This window comes from Bombyx mori, chromosome 5 (assembly GCF_030269925.1).
Source record: "Bombyx mori chromosome 5, ASM3026992v2".
Classification (NCBI taxonomy): domain Eukaryota; kingdom Metazoa; phylum Arthropoda; class Insecta; order Lepidoptera; family Bombycidae; genus Bombyx; species Bombyx mori.
Window position 1 is genome coordinate 17,854,631 of NC_085111.1, and position 19,905 is coordinate 17,874,535.

The following is a 19,905-nucleotide window of genomic DNA, read 5'->3' on the forward strand; positions in this document are numbered from 1 at the left end:
ATTAATCGTATGTTTTACATCAGTCAACAGCCTAAATTGAAATTTAAAAAAATATAAACAAACTTTTCAATAGCTAATCTTCTTTATATATAAAAATGAATTGCTGTTCGTTAGTCTCGCTAAAACTCGAGAACGGCTGGACCGATTTGGCTAATTTTGGTCTTGAATGATTTGTGGAAGTCCAGAGAAGGTTTAAAAGGTTTAAATAAATATGAAACTTTTGTTTGTTTTAAGTTTATTTAATACAAAAGTTTTGGTCTTTTATTTATCGATTGAGGCAATACGAAGTCTGCCGGGTCAGCTAGTAAACAAATAAAAATGAAAATGCAGTTTAAAACTTAAAAAAAGACACGTTTCGATAATCAAACCGAACTAAAAATTGTACTTTTAATTCCGATGTAGAGATCCGAGTCCGAACATTAGGCCCAAAGCAATAAAATTAATATATTATCATTGGTATTTATAAGATTAAAGGTTTTGTCTTTGCCTATTAATAAAGCGGTAACGCCATCTGATCACGAATAATGCAAAAAGGTTATATTGTACGTATAAATTCTTATTTGAGAGTGCTATATACCAGTATGTAATCTGTAACACTAAAATTACCGCATGTGTATTATCTAAGACCACAGCCAAATGAAAAAAAAAATTTTTTTTGGATGAAAAAAGGTTGCAGTTTTGTGATTATATAAATTTTATATTTGCGTTCAGGCATACGAGCACTCATTCGGTCGGGCTTATGCGGTCAATGTAGCAGGCTTTAATGCCGGATTCACAAAATGACCCCAGCCATGAACCAGTCACATACACTGATTGTACCTAATAAATCGAACGATCGACCTTTGTTTTCCGCCCTGAATGCTACGGCCACAGTCAAGTGTCGGAGGTATCTTGTTTTTTACATGAATACAGTGAAGGGAGGGCGGTCATTATCGGCGTCGGGTCAGAGGTCGAGGTCGTTTCGTTATTGATGAAAATTAAATGAAATATAAAAGAGCTTATCGTTTTGCATACATTGTCGAGAGATAAATGCACATACAAAATAGAAAACGGCTGAACAGAGCTGGATTTTTCAGGAAATCTTTAGTTGGATAAAGGTCGGTCAGTAATGTGGGTCGGGTTTGATTAGCGTTCAATAAAATTGAAACTTAATCTTCTTATAAAGGTGAATGGCAGCATTTCCATTTTTATTTTAACTATAACGATCTGGTAATAACAGATTACTGGAACCCATTAGATCTCGCGGCGTCATTTCCGCCACACACTTTAATACGCAAGCTTCTGCGAAACACTGCTCTTGCTAGGGCTAGTGTTAGCAAATTCACTCAGGTTGGCTAGTGTCCGTGTGTAGTTGTAATAGCCTAGACTACCAACGAATAATTTTACTGGTGGTAGGACCTCTTGTGAGTCCGCACGGGTAGGTACAACTGCCCTGAGACCTTAGAACTGTGCTGTGAGGGCTGTGAGATCGTCCACCCATCCAAGCAATAAAAAAAAAAGGTAGGAAATAAAAAAACACGAGGTCTTAATTGCGTAATGGTCACTTTCAAATAAGCGGCCACGACTAACTTGATATTTAAACATAAAAAGACTATAAAACAGGACCCATATAGTTAAACTTAAATGATATTTAAAACTCATTCTGAATAGAGATGCAGTTTAAAATTAGGAAAAAAGAATCAAAAAAGTATCAATTAGGAAAGTCATTTACGGAGATTCTCATATTACTCAGTCTCGCGGTGATTCATACGAGTAAATGATGTCAGAATCCATTTCGTTGTACACGGTTAATATTATAATTGGCGGATTGAATTTAAGCAAGCCTCGCTGTCATTAATAGATAAGAAGACGACATTATGTCTGTAATTCTTCCCTGGAATGCTAACGACAGTGGTAGAAAGTTTCAACGCAATCGGATAAAAAGCGCAAAAGTTCACGAACAAGCTCTTCAACGAACACATTCATTTGATGTAGATGATTAGAATATATATCTTTAGCGTATATTAGGAGTTCGAGTGAAGTCAGGCGTAACAGTGTAACTGGTCATTCGAAATTAATGCGATTGGTGTTCACAGAGACGATAGGGTTTAATCAGGTGTCGAGCAAATAAATATCTGCTCACGTCTCCAAACAATAATCAAGAAATGTTTAAAAGGTCGTCGTGTATGTACAGAAGGAAACTTCTTTCATCATCAGCCTGCGGCAGTCCACTGCTGGACATAGGCCTCCCCCAAAGCTCGCCACTGAACCCGATCTTCGGTTCTACGCATCCAGTCATTGCCAGCTGCCTTGGAAATTTCTTTATGCTAGTATTATACAGTAAATAGTGATCATGGTTTTTAGGAGTATGTTTTCGTTCGAAGCATTGCCAAGGTACTGAACCAGGGTATAACCAACGTGATAACCGCTTATGATTATATAAAATATTTTTTTTCCATTGCAAATGACAGTCGTGTCCGTATTGTTGAAAAGATACAATTGTGGTGAAAACAAAACACTAATAATCGTCATTTCCTTTACACTCTTTGTATTTTATTGGCCTTCAATTTAAAGCATTTTCAGTTCTATTTCGAGAAAAACCGTAATAAAATCGCGCTATAGAAACCGGAGTAATGCAATTAAGTTAAGTACGTACGCATGTATCGGCTTTAGACCGCTAATTGCATTAGTTGATACAGAAATACATCAGTGTGGCTACGTTTGCCGCTAGGGGCGCTGTTCCAACTTCATACAAATTTGAGTTAACTTATACGCTATCGAGAACGTTAAAAAACTCGCACTAAGCACACTGATATGGCGTCAGCGGTGAATTGCTTTATTTCTTCCTCAGCTCATAAATTTTGCCCTTATCTAAGATAGAAAGTCTAAGAGATTGAGGAGTTACAATGTAAGGAAACTCTTTAATATGCGGACGTTGCTATAATGTATATCATCAACACAATTAGAAAATAATGTTCATTAATTCAGGTATACATAAAACCTTGTTCTAGCAACGTCATAATTCAAAATCGAAAATACTCGCAATGTCAAATGATTCACCTCCAGGACGAATCTACAAGTCACTATCGCGTCACTACGTTACCACGTCAATCTCGCGATGCCATCGATCTCGAACATCAACTGGTTTTTCACAATTTCGGAACCTAAACAACTATAAATTACTACTTTAATATAATAATAATAAAACACAATTTAATTCCAAAGTTATATAAATAGTTCACATTTCGTTATTCGTGTAATGGAAAGACGATTAACAGTTGCCTCCCGCCGCACACAAGGTCATTGACCCGATAGGCCATATGACTTATACATTGCGTGCAGTCCAAAGATCGGAACACAAAATTTAATTTCGATTGCGTTTTTTATTACTGTCAGTTCAGGAAGCACCAGTACCACTCACTACCCAACTGCCAAAATGCGTCCTATTTATCCTATTTATATATATGTGTACGTAAATTTCTCGTATTGCTATTCTCAGAGTAGAACACGGGAAGCACATACCTACGTGACCACGATAATTATGTGCGCACTCGTAAATTAGTTGAAACGCGCCAGACTGGAAACATTTTGAGTCAGTTTTCATTAAATTTAACAAAACAGACGAGATCTTGTTTGATATTATTTGTAGTATCCATGTTATTTTACGTATTGTTCGTTCTACATATCACGGGGGATAATTACTACACGTGGACTAACGACCTGAGTCCATTCTGGAATGTTCGTCGGATACGATCAGTTTCGCCGCCCAACTTTTCGTTTTACCTATATTATTTCTTTATACTGTCAATTGAAGAACATCCGAAGACAGGAAGAGATGGCACAATATCGCGAGAGTCATGGATGGAAGTGGTTACGATCCTCAGACGTGAGAAATACGATTGGAGGAGCACTGCCATATGTGTCATATAGAATAAGTATGTGATATTCATGATTTTTGAGGGTATTCTTTAACGTCCGATTCGATAGGGATTTTAGGGCCTTATTATTAGTGGTCTTTATAATTCCACATTGAAGAACACTTGGAATATGATGCTTCAATTGACAGGGTATGTGGCTGTACAAGTTATAATAATTGGTCTGAATTCCCATTCTAGTCTGGAGCGTCAAAGAGTTAGGTCACCGAACTTTCACGCAGTAATGGATTGACTTCTCAACCTCATTAATTAAACGCAAACTGCTTTACTGAAGCGAATCTAAAAGTCCTTTTAGTCTGCTGTTCCAATTTAGCTTGGTAACGTATACTTCCGTATTAGTTAGCAGGGAATTTTGCAAGGATTTCACCATCCTCTCTATTACTGTCGTGGAGCAATTTTAAGTTGCAAATTTAAAGGTAAGCTACTGTTACGGGAATGAGATAATAAAATATTGTAATCTTTCTAGAGTTGTTCAAATTCAGGGGTAAGAAATGACCAAATATTTTTTACCCATTTTTTACCGCGTCCTTGGGTTATCGAAATGTTTATATAATAGCACGGGTCGTTGCTTGATCCAATCCAATATGTTCTTTGCTAATTACGGCAATGAATACTATTATCACCCCGGCCAGTTGGCTATCTGGCGTTGGTTTGTCTTGTGACAGAGAGCTCAAAGCATTTGTGATATGCAGCACTTTAGCATGTAAAGCACATTAGGAACGAGAAAAGCTTTCAGTTCTCAGACTTCGTCACTTCAAACGGATACTAATCACAGTGGAACTGGCTCTAATGTTCCTGTCGTATATTAGAAGTTACTTACTGATAAAATTGTAGCCAATTTAGGTGTGGGTCTAAAAGCTGGTTTTGCATACAACATAAATATTGTACTTAGGATATGCCAATTATAGCATAAGCATATTGAATGAACAGTTTTAAAATAGAAAAATAGACGGTAGTTCGACTATCCACGAAAAACTCCTTAATTGCCACCGTGACGACAAAAAGTAAAAACTGTTAAATATTCAGAATTAATAAAGTTAAAGTAATAAACGTCAGAAGAAACCATAAAAACAGTTTTAATGATGTATACCAGCAAATACCGAAGAAAATAACATATTTCATAAGCTTTTGAAGTATGAAACAAATTAGTAGCTTATGAGAGCGTTTGACGTCAACCAAATAATTGAGAACTTTTTCAGCGACGCAGCTTCGTAATCAACAAATTACAGAGAAAATATCATGTTTCAAAGGTTATAACATCAAATTACTTTATGCTTGAAATTTGGTCTGGCTCTAATAATATATTTTTTTTTATTGCCTAGATAGGTGGATGAGCTTACAGCCCACCTGGTGTTAAGTGGTTACTGAAGCCCGTAGACATCTACAACGTGAATGTGCCACCCACCTTGACATATAAGAGTTCAAAGTCTCAAGTATAGTTACCATAGAGATTCTTGAGTGACCATACAGCTGGCCTACTGTATCTTGATGACAACCTGGACTTAAGAGTACATCAGTAAGTATTTGCAGTCGGCGTCGATGCGCCACTTTGATAAAGTGGCACGACACGAGAACCCTCTCATCGTGGCCGCCGGTAACTACATTCCCGATCCTGCGGACAGAATGGAAAGCAGTCGACGTCGCCCAAAACACGTCATCTCGGATCCTCCCGATCCACTAACGGTGCTTGTAGGTACTTCAAGCACCGGTCACCGTTCTCGTCGAACCCGTCGCTTGCTACGAAGGGCTCGACGAGTAAATTAGCTCTCAGACACAGTCCACTGAGTTTCTCGCCGGATCTTCTCAGTGGGTCGCGTTTCCAATCCGGTGGTAGATTCTGCGAAGCACAGCTCTTGCTAGGGTTCGTGTTAGCATCGTCGTCAGGTTTGAGCCCCGTGAGCTCACCTACTAGTTACGGGTACGCTGGAATAGCCTCTCTAGGCTACACCCGTCTGATGTAGAGATGTTGCGAGAGTCCATAGACAACAAATGTGATCGCTATCCGTTGTCTAATACTCGACAGTATTGTTGTAGTGGGAATTTAGGTAAAAAATATCTTGACGATATAAAGAAGAGAACTTCCATTAAGATCTCCAAGTAGTATAATGAACAAACCTAATATTATTCAACATTATTTATTACGTCACAAAACCCGGTCCAAAATAAATATCACACCCACACACGACTTCATCCGTATGCTTCTGGCAATATGGGAATACAGGAATGACGTTCTCGTCCACTTAACAATCAGAACACACAAAGCGGATGTGATTGCGGATGTGTCAATATTATTAAGTATTAAGATTTTGTTTATTGTCATAAATTAATACGGTACACTACATGAATCGAATTATACACAAAATCTTAATCGATCACTAAAACTGTGTGTTGTATTCAAAACTTTAGGAATCGTGATTAAGGATTAATGCCCGTATCTTTAGACGTTTCGTAAAATAGTCCTCCACTCTTAACTCATCCGATGATGCTCGAGAATTCCCTCCAAACTTACTCGAGTTTGGTATTTTTAGTCGACCAATTACAATATTCCTCAACTGTCTTCGAGTGAGGTAATAATGATGAAAATTTGATCAAGCTAGCATCAAACCCATAGAGTTCTGTAGTCTATGGTCATTGTTTAATGTCAAAGTCAAGCTGCCGCTGTCTGTTTGACACTAGATGAACTTGTTTGATGTTTTGGTTGCTGAGTTATTCGTAAATATGTGTGCGTGCGGTAAATCTGAAAGTGTATTATTTATTTTCTAACCTATTATTATTTTAGATTTCGGATCCGGCTTTGTATTTTTATTCGCCGCTTTTGTGTGATTTTGGTTGCATCGTGTTGTTGAAGTGCTTTTCCACAACCACCAGTTTATTATTATATAAATAAAACTTATAATCGCATTGACTTTATTTATCAGGTAGTAAGCAAAATATGTCTCTTATGTAGGTAAATAAAATAAAGAGTTTCAAATGTCTAACCTCGAACTATTTACTTTATTAATAAATATTATCAAACTTAAATTATCAAAATATGCGGGAATCATGCACAGATCCAGGCCATTGCACAACAATATCATATATTTCCATTTGCGGTCCACATGCTATTTGGACATTGATAGAAAACCAGCCTTGAGGAACGTTCGACGTACCTTGACTTGACAGTTCGCTTACTTCACTCCGGTTAGGAAAATTTTCCAAGGACGTTTGAGTGGAGTTTATTTTTACGACTAATCATACCAAAACGCGCGTTGGAGGTTGAGTCGAGTCGAGTTAAGCTCGTGTAAACGACTAAAGATACGGGTGTAAGATTTTGTTTATTGTCGTAAATGAATACGGTACTTGCTACATAAATCGAATTGACATACAAAATCTTAATCGATCATTAAAACTGTGTTTATAATTCAAAATTTTCGGAATTGTAGAATCAAAATCGTAAAGTTAATGTTATTATGTTTGTGGCTCGATAACTCCAAAGAGACTAAATAATACTAAAAACAGACTTCCGTGCGTCATTATGACGTGTAGTTCATTATTATATTGGAAAAGCCGCGGTTGTGCTTCTTGCTTTAATTCTACCTTTTTTATGATTGAAGGATTACTGGTCAGGCCCGGTGGCCTTTCCAGTTTCATCAGGATATGTGGGCGAGCTAGGGCTCAATCAGAAGGACATTTTTTTGTACCTGAGCGTGTCCTACTTCCATCAAACGCTTCAGTAAAATCTTCTGATAATATTTTATCTATTTATGTAAATAAAAAGCTTCAATGTTCGTTAGTTGGCACGTCGATTGAGGACAGCTGGACCGAGTTGAATTATTGCTTTAAATTGGTAGCTTACGTCAATACAAGGTTTTATTAAAAAATATTGAAAAATTCCATGTAACATTTTAGATAAATATAGATATTATAACTGTTGTCGTAACTATAGCTTTTATAAATCGATACGATACATATTTCAAATATTAGAACACGTTTATAAGCAGATTATGGATATGAATCGTTTTTTTGAAGTGAAACTTCCTTATCGGCGTTGGAAAAAAATTTACCGTCACATTTTTCGGTTACGCGTCACTTTTTTCCGTTACGCGCCATCTGTTTTGTATTCATGTCTATGATAATAAAATCCTTTTGTTTAAACTTTATCTAATTTAACTTTTTTGTATTCATGTCTATGATAATAAAATCCTTTTGTTTAAACTTTATCTAATTTAACTTTATTTAACCAATTTCTAGAAAGTTGCATGTAGATCATTTTTCGAAAAATAAGGCCATAAACAAGTTTCACTTCTTACGTGTGTACACTAGTACACGCACACATTTTTTTTTTATTTTTATCCGATCGAACAAAAAGGTCTTGTGAACGGCAACGCCAAACTCCTTTGAGCACAATGATAATAATACAGAGCGCGTTGGCTGTATAAGTTTACGGCAACACCTACTTGCTTCTCGTTTATAATGAATTGCGGGTACTGATGACACTCTCTGGAAAAGGAAATTTACTCTACATAAAAGGGTATTAAAATACCCTACATTAAAGGTGATTCTTTTATCTTTTGATAACTTAGCAGCGATGGATATATTAACCTTAATATTTAAACTTTATTTTATGTAATTTATTTATTTTAAAAGTATACTAAAGCTACAATTCAGTAGTCACAGTTAATTAGTAACAGTTAATTTTAGTAGTAATAGTATTTTGTTGTGACTAATCATTGTCCGCAATGCGCGGGTAAGTACATTTAAAAAAAAATTATGTACTTAACTCATTATTATGAATGACTTCTTCGATCAACGCATAAAACCGTTTTGTAAAAAATTAAACGCGCAAAGAATATATTACTTTTGTATATTTTATCTATAGAATTAAGACATAGACCAATGGCAAGGTATGTGACGGGTTTTCAAGATGTGATGTCTATCGGCTCTACGATCTTCTCAGGGAGTCTCGCAACTCCGATTCGGTGGCAGATTTTGTGAAGCACTGCTCTTGCTAGGTTTAATGGTAGCAATTCTCTCATGTTGAGCCTGTGGGGTCACCCACCCGTCTGCGCGAAACTAGAATAGGCATTTAGGCTACCACCAAATAAATTGAGAAAAAAAATCGACTCTGATGACCATTTAACATACCAGCTGGGCTGTGAGCTCGTTTACACGTCTAAGCAGTGCATAAAAAATAGTATTCCATATCTTGCGTATTCGATTATATCATAAGATTCAAGTATCTACCAATTTAACGTTTTACTTATTTCGATAACCGCAAACCGCTGTCTAATATTACTAGGATCTTACGATAAAAATAACTTCAGACCATAGACCGATATCTTATTAGTTAATTCTAAAACCTTGCCAGTTGACCGGTCATCGGTAGGGCGTATTTTTTGTTGCTTTTTTTCAGTTCAGTGCCTGGCGGCATTCAAGATGTCTCTTTGGGTTTCGGCGACCACTTAATAACTGGTTGACTATGCATTTGTCTGCATCTAGCCTTTACAAAAGTGAGTGATAATGCCCCCTGTGGGCGCTGCAGGCATAAAGGGGGCGGTAAGCGACCGAAAAAAAAAAAATGGAGGCGTTGTGGTAGAGGCTTGGGAGGCGATTTGTAATTTCATCTAAGAGGACTCTTCGACACCGACGGAGCCCTCGCTATTGTAGTTTTTAGTAGGTGAAATAATTTATTCTCAAAGTGAGCAGTAGACAAAATAAGTTGGGGAACCCCTGATCTAGACCAATGAAAATGGTAGGTCTTTTGCGAATAAAATTATTAGGTAGAAATAAATTTAAATTAATGTAAGTTCAGGTAACCAAACCAAAAGCAGCATAAATGTAGGCAAGTCAGAAATTACCTATGTCGAAGAATATATATACCTCGGACAGCTGATATCACCTAAAGATAATATAAACAAAGAGATCAAAAGAAGAATTGCAAACAGTTGGAAGAGGTATTGGGGTCTAAGAGAAATAATGAAAGATAAAAACCTTCATATAGGAACAAAAGGCAAACTATTCAATGTTTGCATTCTACCAATTTTAATGTATGGAAGCCAAACGTGGGCCTTAACAAAAAACATAACCAATAGAATTGCTATTTGCCAACGAGCAATGGAAAGAAGCATGATAGGAGTAAAAAGGGAGGATAAAATAAGAAACACTAACATTAGGAAAAAGACTAAGATACAAGACGTAACTCTAAAAATAAAAAGGCCAAAATGGAAGTGGGCTGGACACATGGTCAGAGGAAAAGAAAAATGGAGCAAAATAACTACACATTGGTACCCAAGGGAAGGCAAGAGGAAAAGTGGCAGGCAACAAAAAAGATGGGACGATGATATCAGGCAGGTTGCGGGCATAACATGGAGTAGAGTAGCCAGAGAAAGATCAGAATAGAGTAGGTTAGAGGAGGCCTTTGCCAACTGGCAAACGGACTTACAGAGAGTAAACAAGCACCAAATACACCAATTTTAATTTTCTAAAATACATATATATACATATATCAGTATAAGTGCAGTAATTTATGAAACTTAATTGTATATCTGTTTTCCGAATAAAGGGCTCTATTATTATTATTATTATTATATAAGTTCAGGTAACCAGGACGTACATAGTACATTTTATTACTACTGCAGTGGTAGTATCTTAACAGATTCAAACGGGTAAGTGTACAAAATCAAAGTCAGGACCTACCAAGGAGAATCAGCAGAATCGTCACCCAGAACCAGTGCATCCACCAGTGTAGCGTCATGATGGCAGCGTGACGGCTTCTGGGTTTACCGCCGGTCTGTAACGAAAATTATAAATTAAAATCTCAAGTTTGCTTGTTGGCTGGTATGATATATTTTATAGACCGAAGAGTGTGATGGTATGGACATGTGATGAGACTAAATGACAATGAGGTTGGTAAGAGAGTGTTATCTATGAATGTGGAAGGCTATACAGAAAGAGGTAGACCTAAGTGGTAAGTGGATGGATTGCGTGAAAGACGATATTTGTAAGAGGGTAGTGAGCGAAGAAATGGTATATGATAGAGGGGTATGGAAGGAGAAAACATGTTGTGCCAACCCCAGATGACTGGGAGAAGGGCAGGAGAATGATTATGAGTGGCAGTGAATTATATTAATAAAAAAACTAGTAGGGCCTCATTTTAAAGTTGCAAAACGTGAGTCAGACATAGGGGTTCCGGATAAAAAATATATGCTCATGTAGATTTGTTAATCGCGGCCGACACAAATATGGTAAAGCCGACAAAAATAGACTGAACTTTAATGATGAAATCATTCTGATCGCTCGCAATCGATCACGGTTTTATAGGATGCTTCATAAGGTCACCGTGGCATATGAAAGGCATCAGAAAGTGCACACACACAAGACCTATGACCGTGTCGTGATTGTGTAAAAACGGGAGAAGAGGCTTTTTTTTTAAATCGTTAACTCTTATTATGCAAGCCAAAACTAGTCCAATCATCTAAGTTTTTATGTTGCAGTTTACATTTGAATGAATATCTATCTCTTCGCCATAGCCTGTGTACTCAGGACTAGAACACGGCGTCCCATATTGCAGATTACGGCGCATGCGTCACTTTACCCGATACAGACAGTGTAGCGGGTAGCCAGCATAGAACATAAGTTATTTGACAGCTGCCTGAATCTCGCCAAAGACATTTTTAGGATAAGCTTGAATGTACGCAAGCACCGAACAATAACATTGGGATCGTCGGTCTACCGAACAAATCCACCCGCTTTATGGAAGATCAGGGCGAATTTACATTACAAAATTAGTGGCATGAAATTAATTTCGTGATATTAGTTTTACCAACAGTTTCACGTGTAATTGGTTAATATATAAATAATGGCAATATTATAAAAATAATGCAAATAAGTTTCGTGGCCTGCGCGATTTTTTGGTGAAATTAGTGTCATGCAACTAATTTCATAGTATAGACACGACGTGAACTATTGTCGCGAAAGCACCTGCGCTTTCATATCAGCGACAAGAGTGTCTCTGGGACCCGAAACACCTATAGTAAAAAATTAAAATTATCTTCACTCATTCGAAAATAGTTTTTATAGCTCTCAGGATCTTCATCTGCTAATTCAGAGACTAACTTCATTGCACCTAAATGCCTTCTTGTTAACCATCCTCGAATCTACCAACGTCTTCTTTTTCTTGATAGTCTTTTTTTAAGTTTATATATAAGCATTTCTTTAGCTACATTGAATATAGCAAAATATAGCTTTGATGCTGACGGCGCCATGGTTACTGTGATGTTGTGGATTTCGCGACACTAATTTTTTTGCGAAATTACTTTCGCATATATCGAAACTATTTTCGTGAAGCTGAGTTCATAATCATCATCATCATCATCATCATCAGCCTTTATCTGCCCACTGCTGGACATAGGCCTTCCCCAATGCCTTCCACTTCCACAATGAGTTCATAATGCATGACACTAATTTCGTAGTGTAAATTCCGCATTAGATTACCGCCAAACAAGGTATCTAAAGGCGCTTTCTGCAACAATTCTAGGAGCGTAGATAAATTAAACAATATTCACTATAGATAGATCATAAACATGACAGAATATGAGCGCGATGACGATTGAACTTCGCACGTTCGTAAGCAGCGAAACGCAGAATATTAAACTCAATGTAGTCGAAATACGTGAGAATAAATTCCACAGCTAACCAAACAGAAGACGCCGATATTAAACAATACCTTAGCGTAATATCTTAAGCCGAACGACACTAGACGAGGGTGATGTAAACGCGGGGCCGTGAAGCCGCTGACAAAAGATATTGGTAATCCTCTCGACACTGTCTCATTAGAACCGACGGGTGCTTTAATTTACGAACTTACGCTTAGTCCTATTCATTTTATTTATCGTTATTAAGATTCATAAATTAATTTAGGCGAACTCGAGTCACCTGGTGTGGTTACCGGAGTTCATAGACAACGATGTGAATACTGCCACCCACTTTGACGTTAGACAGTCAGTTTTCCGGAGCCCATAGACATGAGATAGTGAATACTGCAATCTACCTTGACGCTAGGCAGTCAGTTTTAAAAATAGGATATAATCGTATGGCGCGGGCTTTTTCGCAATGCTTGTTATTAAAGATATCACGGACTAAGGGTGCAAGCTGTTATGCGGTAGGGTATCTTGTGAGCCCTTGCGGGTAGATACCACACGCATGCACACTTGGGACACAAATATCTGCTTCACGATAGAAATACCATAATACCATAATAACCAAATAATATAATAAAACAGAATGCGTTTCGGTTTGAAGAATGGGGCAGTCATTGTATAGTAAAACTGAGACTCTTGTCTCAAGTTGGATGGCTTGTTGATTTCAATAGCCTCTTGTAATCACGCTGTAATCGCATCCAACAATGATCCAATGATAATTTAAACTGATTACTAAAGTTGTGCTTTAAACATCAGTTTTTGGTAGGGGCCGGGGAGGGCACTGTAATTCATTGCCGAAAAAATAATTTCTGAATAGTTTTTATATATGGCGAATAAGAAAATTAATGTTACTCTTCAGTATATTGAGTTCTCTATCTAGTGAATGAATGCATGAATAGCCTTTTATTCAGATCCATATTACAATTATATGATGAAATATCTATATTAATATTATAAAGAGGAAAGATTTGTTTGTTTGTTTGTATTGAATAGGCTCCGAAACTACTGAACCGATTTGAAAAATTCTTCACTGTTTGGAACCTACACTATTACCGAGTGACAGGCTATAAATCTTATTTGAAAAAAATTAAGGATCCTTACTAAAACTACAATAATGTAACCTAAGGTGTAAAAAAAATAGCTAAACTATTCTTTACATCGCGTGCCCTGCGAAAACTATTGATGATATAATAAAATTATGTACTACGACTTGTAGAACACATTATTATTTACAAAAAGTGTCGCGACAGCATATGTCTAACTATTATAGTTATGCCGCAATAAGTGTTTTTTTATTTAAAAAAATAAAACAACTTCATTTATCGTTGAAATTTTTGTTAAAGACCCGAGCGGAGCCGGAGCGGGCCTCTAGTACTATATAAATATATAGAACGCTTAAATTTAATATACATCTTAATCTAGTCTCTTATTTGAATTTTACTTATTTTCTATAGATCTGTTTGTCAATCGACAAAGTACAATCCAACCTGTGAACTGTTGGAAGGTTGTGGCCTTTATCGCCTACGAGGACAAGTCGGCTTGGAGGAAAACTCTCTATCTAATAGGTACTACATTTTAAACCTTTCTTATTTACTAAATTATTGTTATCATCGAGATTTAATAGGACAGTTTTTTTTTTAAGTTAATAAATCGCGTTAAGTTTATGGCTTGTGGCAAGTCGAGGCGACCTGTCACTCTTCACGGGGCGAGTAATTTGAATCGCTCGCCTTTCGACTACTCTTCATTAATATTTATGATGAAATATGCTTTTGTGTTTCGTTTTCATTTAGTCTACGATGTTCATCACGACTATGAAGTCGCCGATTCGATATTACACACTCACACACGTCGCTACATAATATCAAAACAATATTGATGATTTAAATTTTATGTATCGACGATTTGCATGATATCGAGCGCTATCTGTGAACACCATCAACTTAATACCTACTGGTGGTAGGACCTCTTGTGAGTCCGCGCGGGTAGGTACCACCACCCTGCGTATTTCTGCCGTTAAGCAGTAATGCGTTTCGGTTTGAAGGGTGGGGCAGCCGTTGTAACTATACTGAGATCTTAGAACTTATATCTCAAGGTGGGTGGCACATTTACGTTGTAGATGTCCATGGGCTCCAGTAACCACTTAGCATCAGGTGGGCTATGAGCTCGTCCACCCAACTAACCAATAAAAAAATTAAAAAAACCCACCAAATAGTAACTAATGGGGAAATTCCTGACACAATAACACGATTAAAAATCGAATAAAGGCTTTTAATTCACATTCATTTTTAATACTCTTGATGACCCGCTGATCGAAATTAGACCATAATCACATGGGCCTCAAGATTTAGATTTATTTTCTTTATTTATTTATTTATTTAAGGATTACCAACAGGGTTTACAGTAAGACATAAAATAACATTGACATATATAGAGCAATTGATAACTGCAACTCTAATTAGAGGCAATCACAGCATGCATTACATTAATATATCAACAGAAATGTAACAATACTAATAATAATAATAAAAAAATAAAAAAAACAAAAGAAAGACAATATGCTTATGCTTTCCAGTTCGAGTATTTGGATCAACGTTGAGCAGAATCCGATTTTACGTACAAATGTGCATTCAAATGTCTATGGGCAACCACTCAGCGTTAAAATGGGTGTTCACATGTTGTGACATGACATTATTTGTAAGAGACGATATTGCGCCTGTCTAAATGTCACTGCTCAACTGTTACATTGAAATCCAAAGCTTCCAGCTTTGTTGTCGAAACGGAGTTTCCGATGCGGAAAGCTCATTAAGCGCTCGTTTAGCGCCAACTACTCGTGAAAGTCTCGACGGTAATTTGATGAGATACGTACGGAACATTACTTAAATGTTCTTGAGCATAATTTGTTCCCTGTTTAAGATGACACCGTGTCATTGACTTATACCCATCGAGAATTCACGAAACATAAAAACTAAGCTACAATAATTATTTTAATAATATCATCATTTTAGCATTGTTTTTCGGGGTTAAGAAGACGATGTCCATGTCAGACAGTAACTTTTTATTTATTTATTGCTTAGATGAATGGACGAGCTCACAGCTCACCTGGTGTTAAGTGGTTACTGGAGCCCATAGACATCTACAACGTAAATGCGCCACCCACCTTGAGATATAAGTTCTAAAGTCTCAGTATAGTTACAACCGAACGCATTATTGCTTCACGGCAGAAATAGGCGGGGCGGTAGTACCTACCCATACGGACTCAAAGGAGGACTCCTACCACCATTAATTACGCAAATTATAATTTTGCGGGTTTGATTTTTATTACACGATGTTATTCCTTCACCGTGGAAGTCAACCGTGAACATTTGTTGAGTACGTATTTCATTACAAAAATTGGTACCCGCCTGCGGGATTCGAACACCGTTGCATCGCTAGATACGAATGCACCGAACGTCTTAGGCCACGACGACTTCAATTACTTATTTACATGTGTATTATTCTCATTAGTTACGAAAATATTTCAAGGTATGGGATATTCACGATGCGTAGAACCGATCATTGTAAAGTACCACCTTGGGGGAGGTCTACGTCTAGTCCAGTGGACGTCTGTGGGCTGATGATGGTGATGATTACGACGATCTGTTTTGATAGATCTATCTGAATATAGTTAGTCATTTATAAGTATGTAAGTACCTGCTATGAGTTTTACTTAATGTTCCTGTGTGAAAACGGTTGCCTGGAAGAAGCCGCTTTTAGCGATAAGACCGTCCATTGTACAAATCAATCCACCCATTGACCGATTTTCAGTGCAAATTGTGTTTTGGTGTGCAATAAAGTATACTAGAGGTCCCGCAGTAGTCGAAATTCGACTATAATTAATTGGAATTGTAAGTTTGTACACTATTATGATTGTATTTTATATTTCTATAATCACAAATTGTGCCAAGACTATACTATAAAAATATTAACAAAGACAAACAATATTTAATCTATTCTCAATTTGACAACAGACGTCAAGAACAAAAGTTTGACAATAAATAGTATGCATGCGTGTGTGCGTCAAATACATGGTATGTAGTGTGTGTAATTTTTTCTTTATTGATTTAATGTATCTTTTGTGCATTATTTAAAAAAATTTTGGCATTGTGCACTTCTTCTCTATATTCTCTATAAGTGTGGAAAATTTCATACTCCTCCGTCCGCGCAATTTTCGTAAAAAGGGATACAAAGTTCTTGCTTCACGTATTAATATATAGATTCCTTCTCTCGCGACTAATGAGACCAACAGGAAATATTTTGATTTAATTGAAAATAGCAATAAAACGTAAATTACCTTCTATTAGTTAATATTTCTCTGAATAACTAACCAACGTGTTAACAAAAACAATGTATTAATTAGTCACATTTGAATAAATAACATAACAATTACATTATTAAGTACTTTGTTTTGTGTAGTTTTCACGCGTGATGTACTTTTTGAATTATTTGATACCTTACTTACTAGAATAGAAAAAACACAGCAATCATAGCAATTCTCAACAACAATACTTTGGCAAATCGAATTAAATTGCACAGATAATTAAACTGGCTAAGAACTTTGGTAGGACGTCTTGTGAGTCCGCACGGGTAGTTACCAGCATCCTGGCTTGTGATTGAGGGATCACTAGTAGTCCAAAGGCCTTTCCAGTTTCACCAGGATACGTGGGCGAGCACTGGCACGGCCAGGAGGGGTGGAATTTGCTGACAGCTATCCGAGCGCCTCTAAAGGAAACCTAACAAGAGCAGCTGCTTCGCGAATGAATCTACTACCGGATCGGAATCACGACCCGCTAAGAAGATCCGGCGACAAACTCAGCGGGCTGATGTTTAGGTTAGGTTGCACGTCGAACTCTTTGCCGAGTTCGACGAGTATGGTTACCGGAATCCCTAAAGCTGCTCCTAGTGTTAGAGCTGAAGGTGTCTAATGCAACGGTTATTGGATCTGACGGATCCGTAAGGACGTGTCTAGGGCGACAACGGTGACAAGGTTCCTACGTTTGCCGCTAGGGGCGCAGTTCCAATTTCATTTTTTTTCTTACCTAAGCTGACAGCCTTGAGAGACCATATCAGCGTAACCTTAACTAGTAGGTGAGCTCACGGGGCTCAAACCTGAAGACATTGCTAACACGAACCCTAGCAAGAGCCGTGCTTCGCAGAATCTACCATCGGATCGGAAACGCGACCCACTGAGAAGATCCGGCGAGAAACTCAGTGGGCTGTGTCTGTGGGTTGTTAATTTTACGTCGAGCCCTTCGACAAGTAACGATGAGCATACAAATTTGAGTTAACTTTTACGCGATCGAGAAGTTAAAAACTCGCACTCAGCATAGGTACTGAAGTGAAAACAAAAACAAACATGTGTGTTCGAAACCGTGAATAATTGTACCTTCTTACATATCTGTTTCGGTACGATTCACACGACATCTTCAAGAAAGCGACCCCGAGAGAATTGAATTATTTAATTCTCGTGTTTTTACGTTTTGTTTTTTATTTTTATTTTCTTCGCTTCTTTCTTTTTTAGGGCGGATTTGGTTCAGTGCGGATGGAAAGTGAACGCTAATGGAATAATAAGGGCGCATATTGAATCTATCGATGGGTCGTAGAATCTGAGAACGGGGAGATTTTCTGTCTAACATGAAGGACGAACGTAATTGAGGGAACATTAAGAATTTCCAATTCTTTGTAAGCTATTGATATGAGCAAAACGCGTGATCATTTTCGAGTGGAAGGGTGAGGTGTGGTACATTACAAATTCAACTCGTATTTACACAGTAAAATTTATGAGTAATTATGACCATGGACAGTAAAAGTTGAATCATTAGCTTATCTGGTTGGCCACAAAAATATTTGCATTGGAGCTGCTTCACTAACCAATTGCCAAGCGTGAGTATTCGTGAACATTCGCGTTACAAAATAATGACGTATGAAATTCTGTCATAACGCTGGAACTCGATAAATGTACTTAGGTAATTAAATTTTTAAGAAAATGTTTTTTTTTAATTACTTTTAAAGATGTATTCTATCAGTTTATACAATTAAACTTTTAAAATTGAAAATTTAATTTCAATTTTAGTCTAGAAAAGGATAAAGTACAGTTTTCGTTTTTTTAAAATCAAATGCTTAATTTAAATCGGAATTTTCAATTACATGTTGGCGTTGGCCAAAAAAAACCAAATTTTTGGATTAAACTCAATTCTAACGGTGCGATATTATAGACCCTAACCTCAGATATATTTAACGGAGGGAAGGCGGTATATCGCCGAACTATGAACAAGTAAAATTGTATCTATATATTAATACGTGAAGCAAAAACTTTGTATCCCTTTTTACGAAAATTGCGCGGACGGAGGAGTATGAAATTTTCCACACTTATAGAGAATATAGAGAAGAAGTGCATAATGCTAGTCTTTTTTTTAAATAATGCGTAATGCCATGTATTTGACGCACACACGCATGCATACTATTTATTTATTGTCAAACTTTTGTTCTTGACGTCTGTGGTCAAATTGAGAACAGATTGAATACTGTTTGTCTTTATTTTTATTTTTCGTCTTGGCGAAATTTGTGATTATAGAAGTATAATAGTAGAAGTATAAAAGTAAGTCTTTGAAAATAGAATCTTATTAGTGTACAAACTTATAATTTCAACTAATTATAGTCGAATTTCGACTACCGGGCGACCACTAGTAATATACAAATATACAACATGGCGTCGTTCACAGCTCCTGTTCCGAGGTCGTTGACATTTTGATGTTTCCTCTATTTATCTCAAAACGGTATTGTATGTTGCATGCGAAATGTTCAAGTCTTTCTTTCTTTGTCGTTTGCATATAATTACGAAACACAAAACGTGTTTCGGTGCGTCCGAACTAGTTTTGTCTCGATTTAGCGTTTTATAACTGGAATACCTGGCTCATATTGATATTGTTTATGAAATAGCTCTCGTCTGTTACGATTTCACACTCAAACGACTAAATTGGCAATTTCGGAATAATTCAGTATGGAAATAGTGTTCAGTTTTTTTTCTAATGAAATACGTATTCTACAAATGTTTACGATTGACTTCCACGGTGAAGGAATAACATCGTGTAATAAAAATCAAACCCGCAAAATTATAATTTGCGTAATTACTGGTGGTAGTACCTCTTTTGAGTCCGCACGGGTAGGTACCACCGCCCTGCCTATTTCTGCCGTGAAGCAGTAATGCGTTTCGGTTTGAAGGATGAGGCAGCCGTTGTAACTATACTTGAGACATAGATCTCAAGGTGAGTGGCGCA

The 19,905-nt window shown here is 37.0% G+C and overlaps 1 protein-coding gene across 3 annotated transcripts in view; it reads right to left on the reverse strand.

Moving 5' to 3' along the window:
• LOC101740045 (uncharacterized) overlaps positions 1-19,905 on the reverse strand; it is a 91,030-nt gene that overhangs the window by 14,849 nt on the left and 56,276 nt on the right. For all 3 annotated transcript variants that reach the window (XR_009973269.1, XM_062668833.1, XM_012688467.4), the window contains one exon: positions 10,590-10,683. Coding sequence is in view for 2 of the 3 variants with exons in the window: in XM_062668833.1 (XP_062524817.1) it covers positions 10,590-10,647 (58 nt within the window). In the remaining variant the exon portion in view is untranslated. The remainder of the gene's footprint in view (positions 1-10,589; positions 10,684-19,905) is intronic.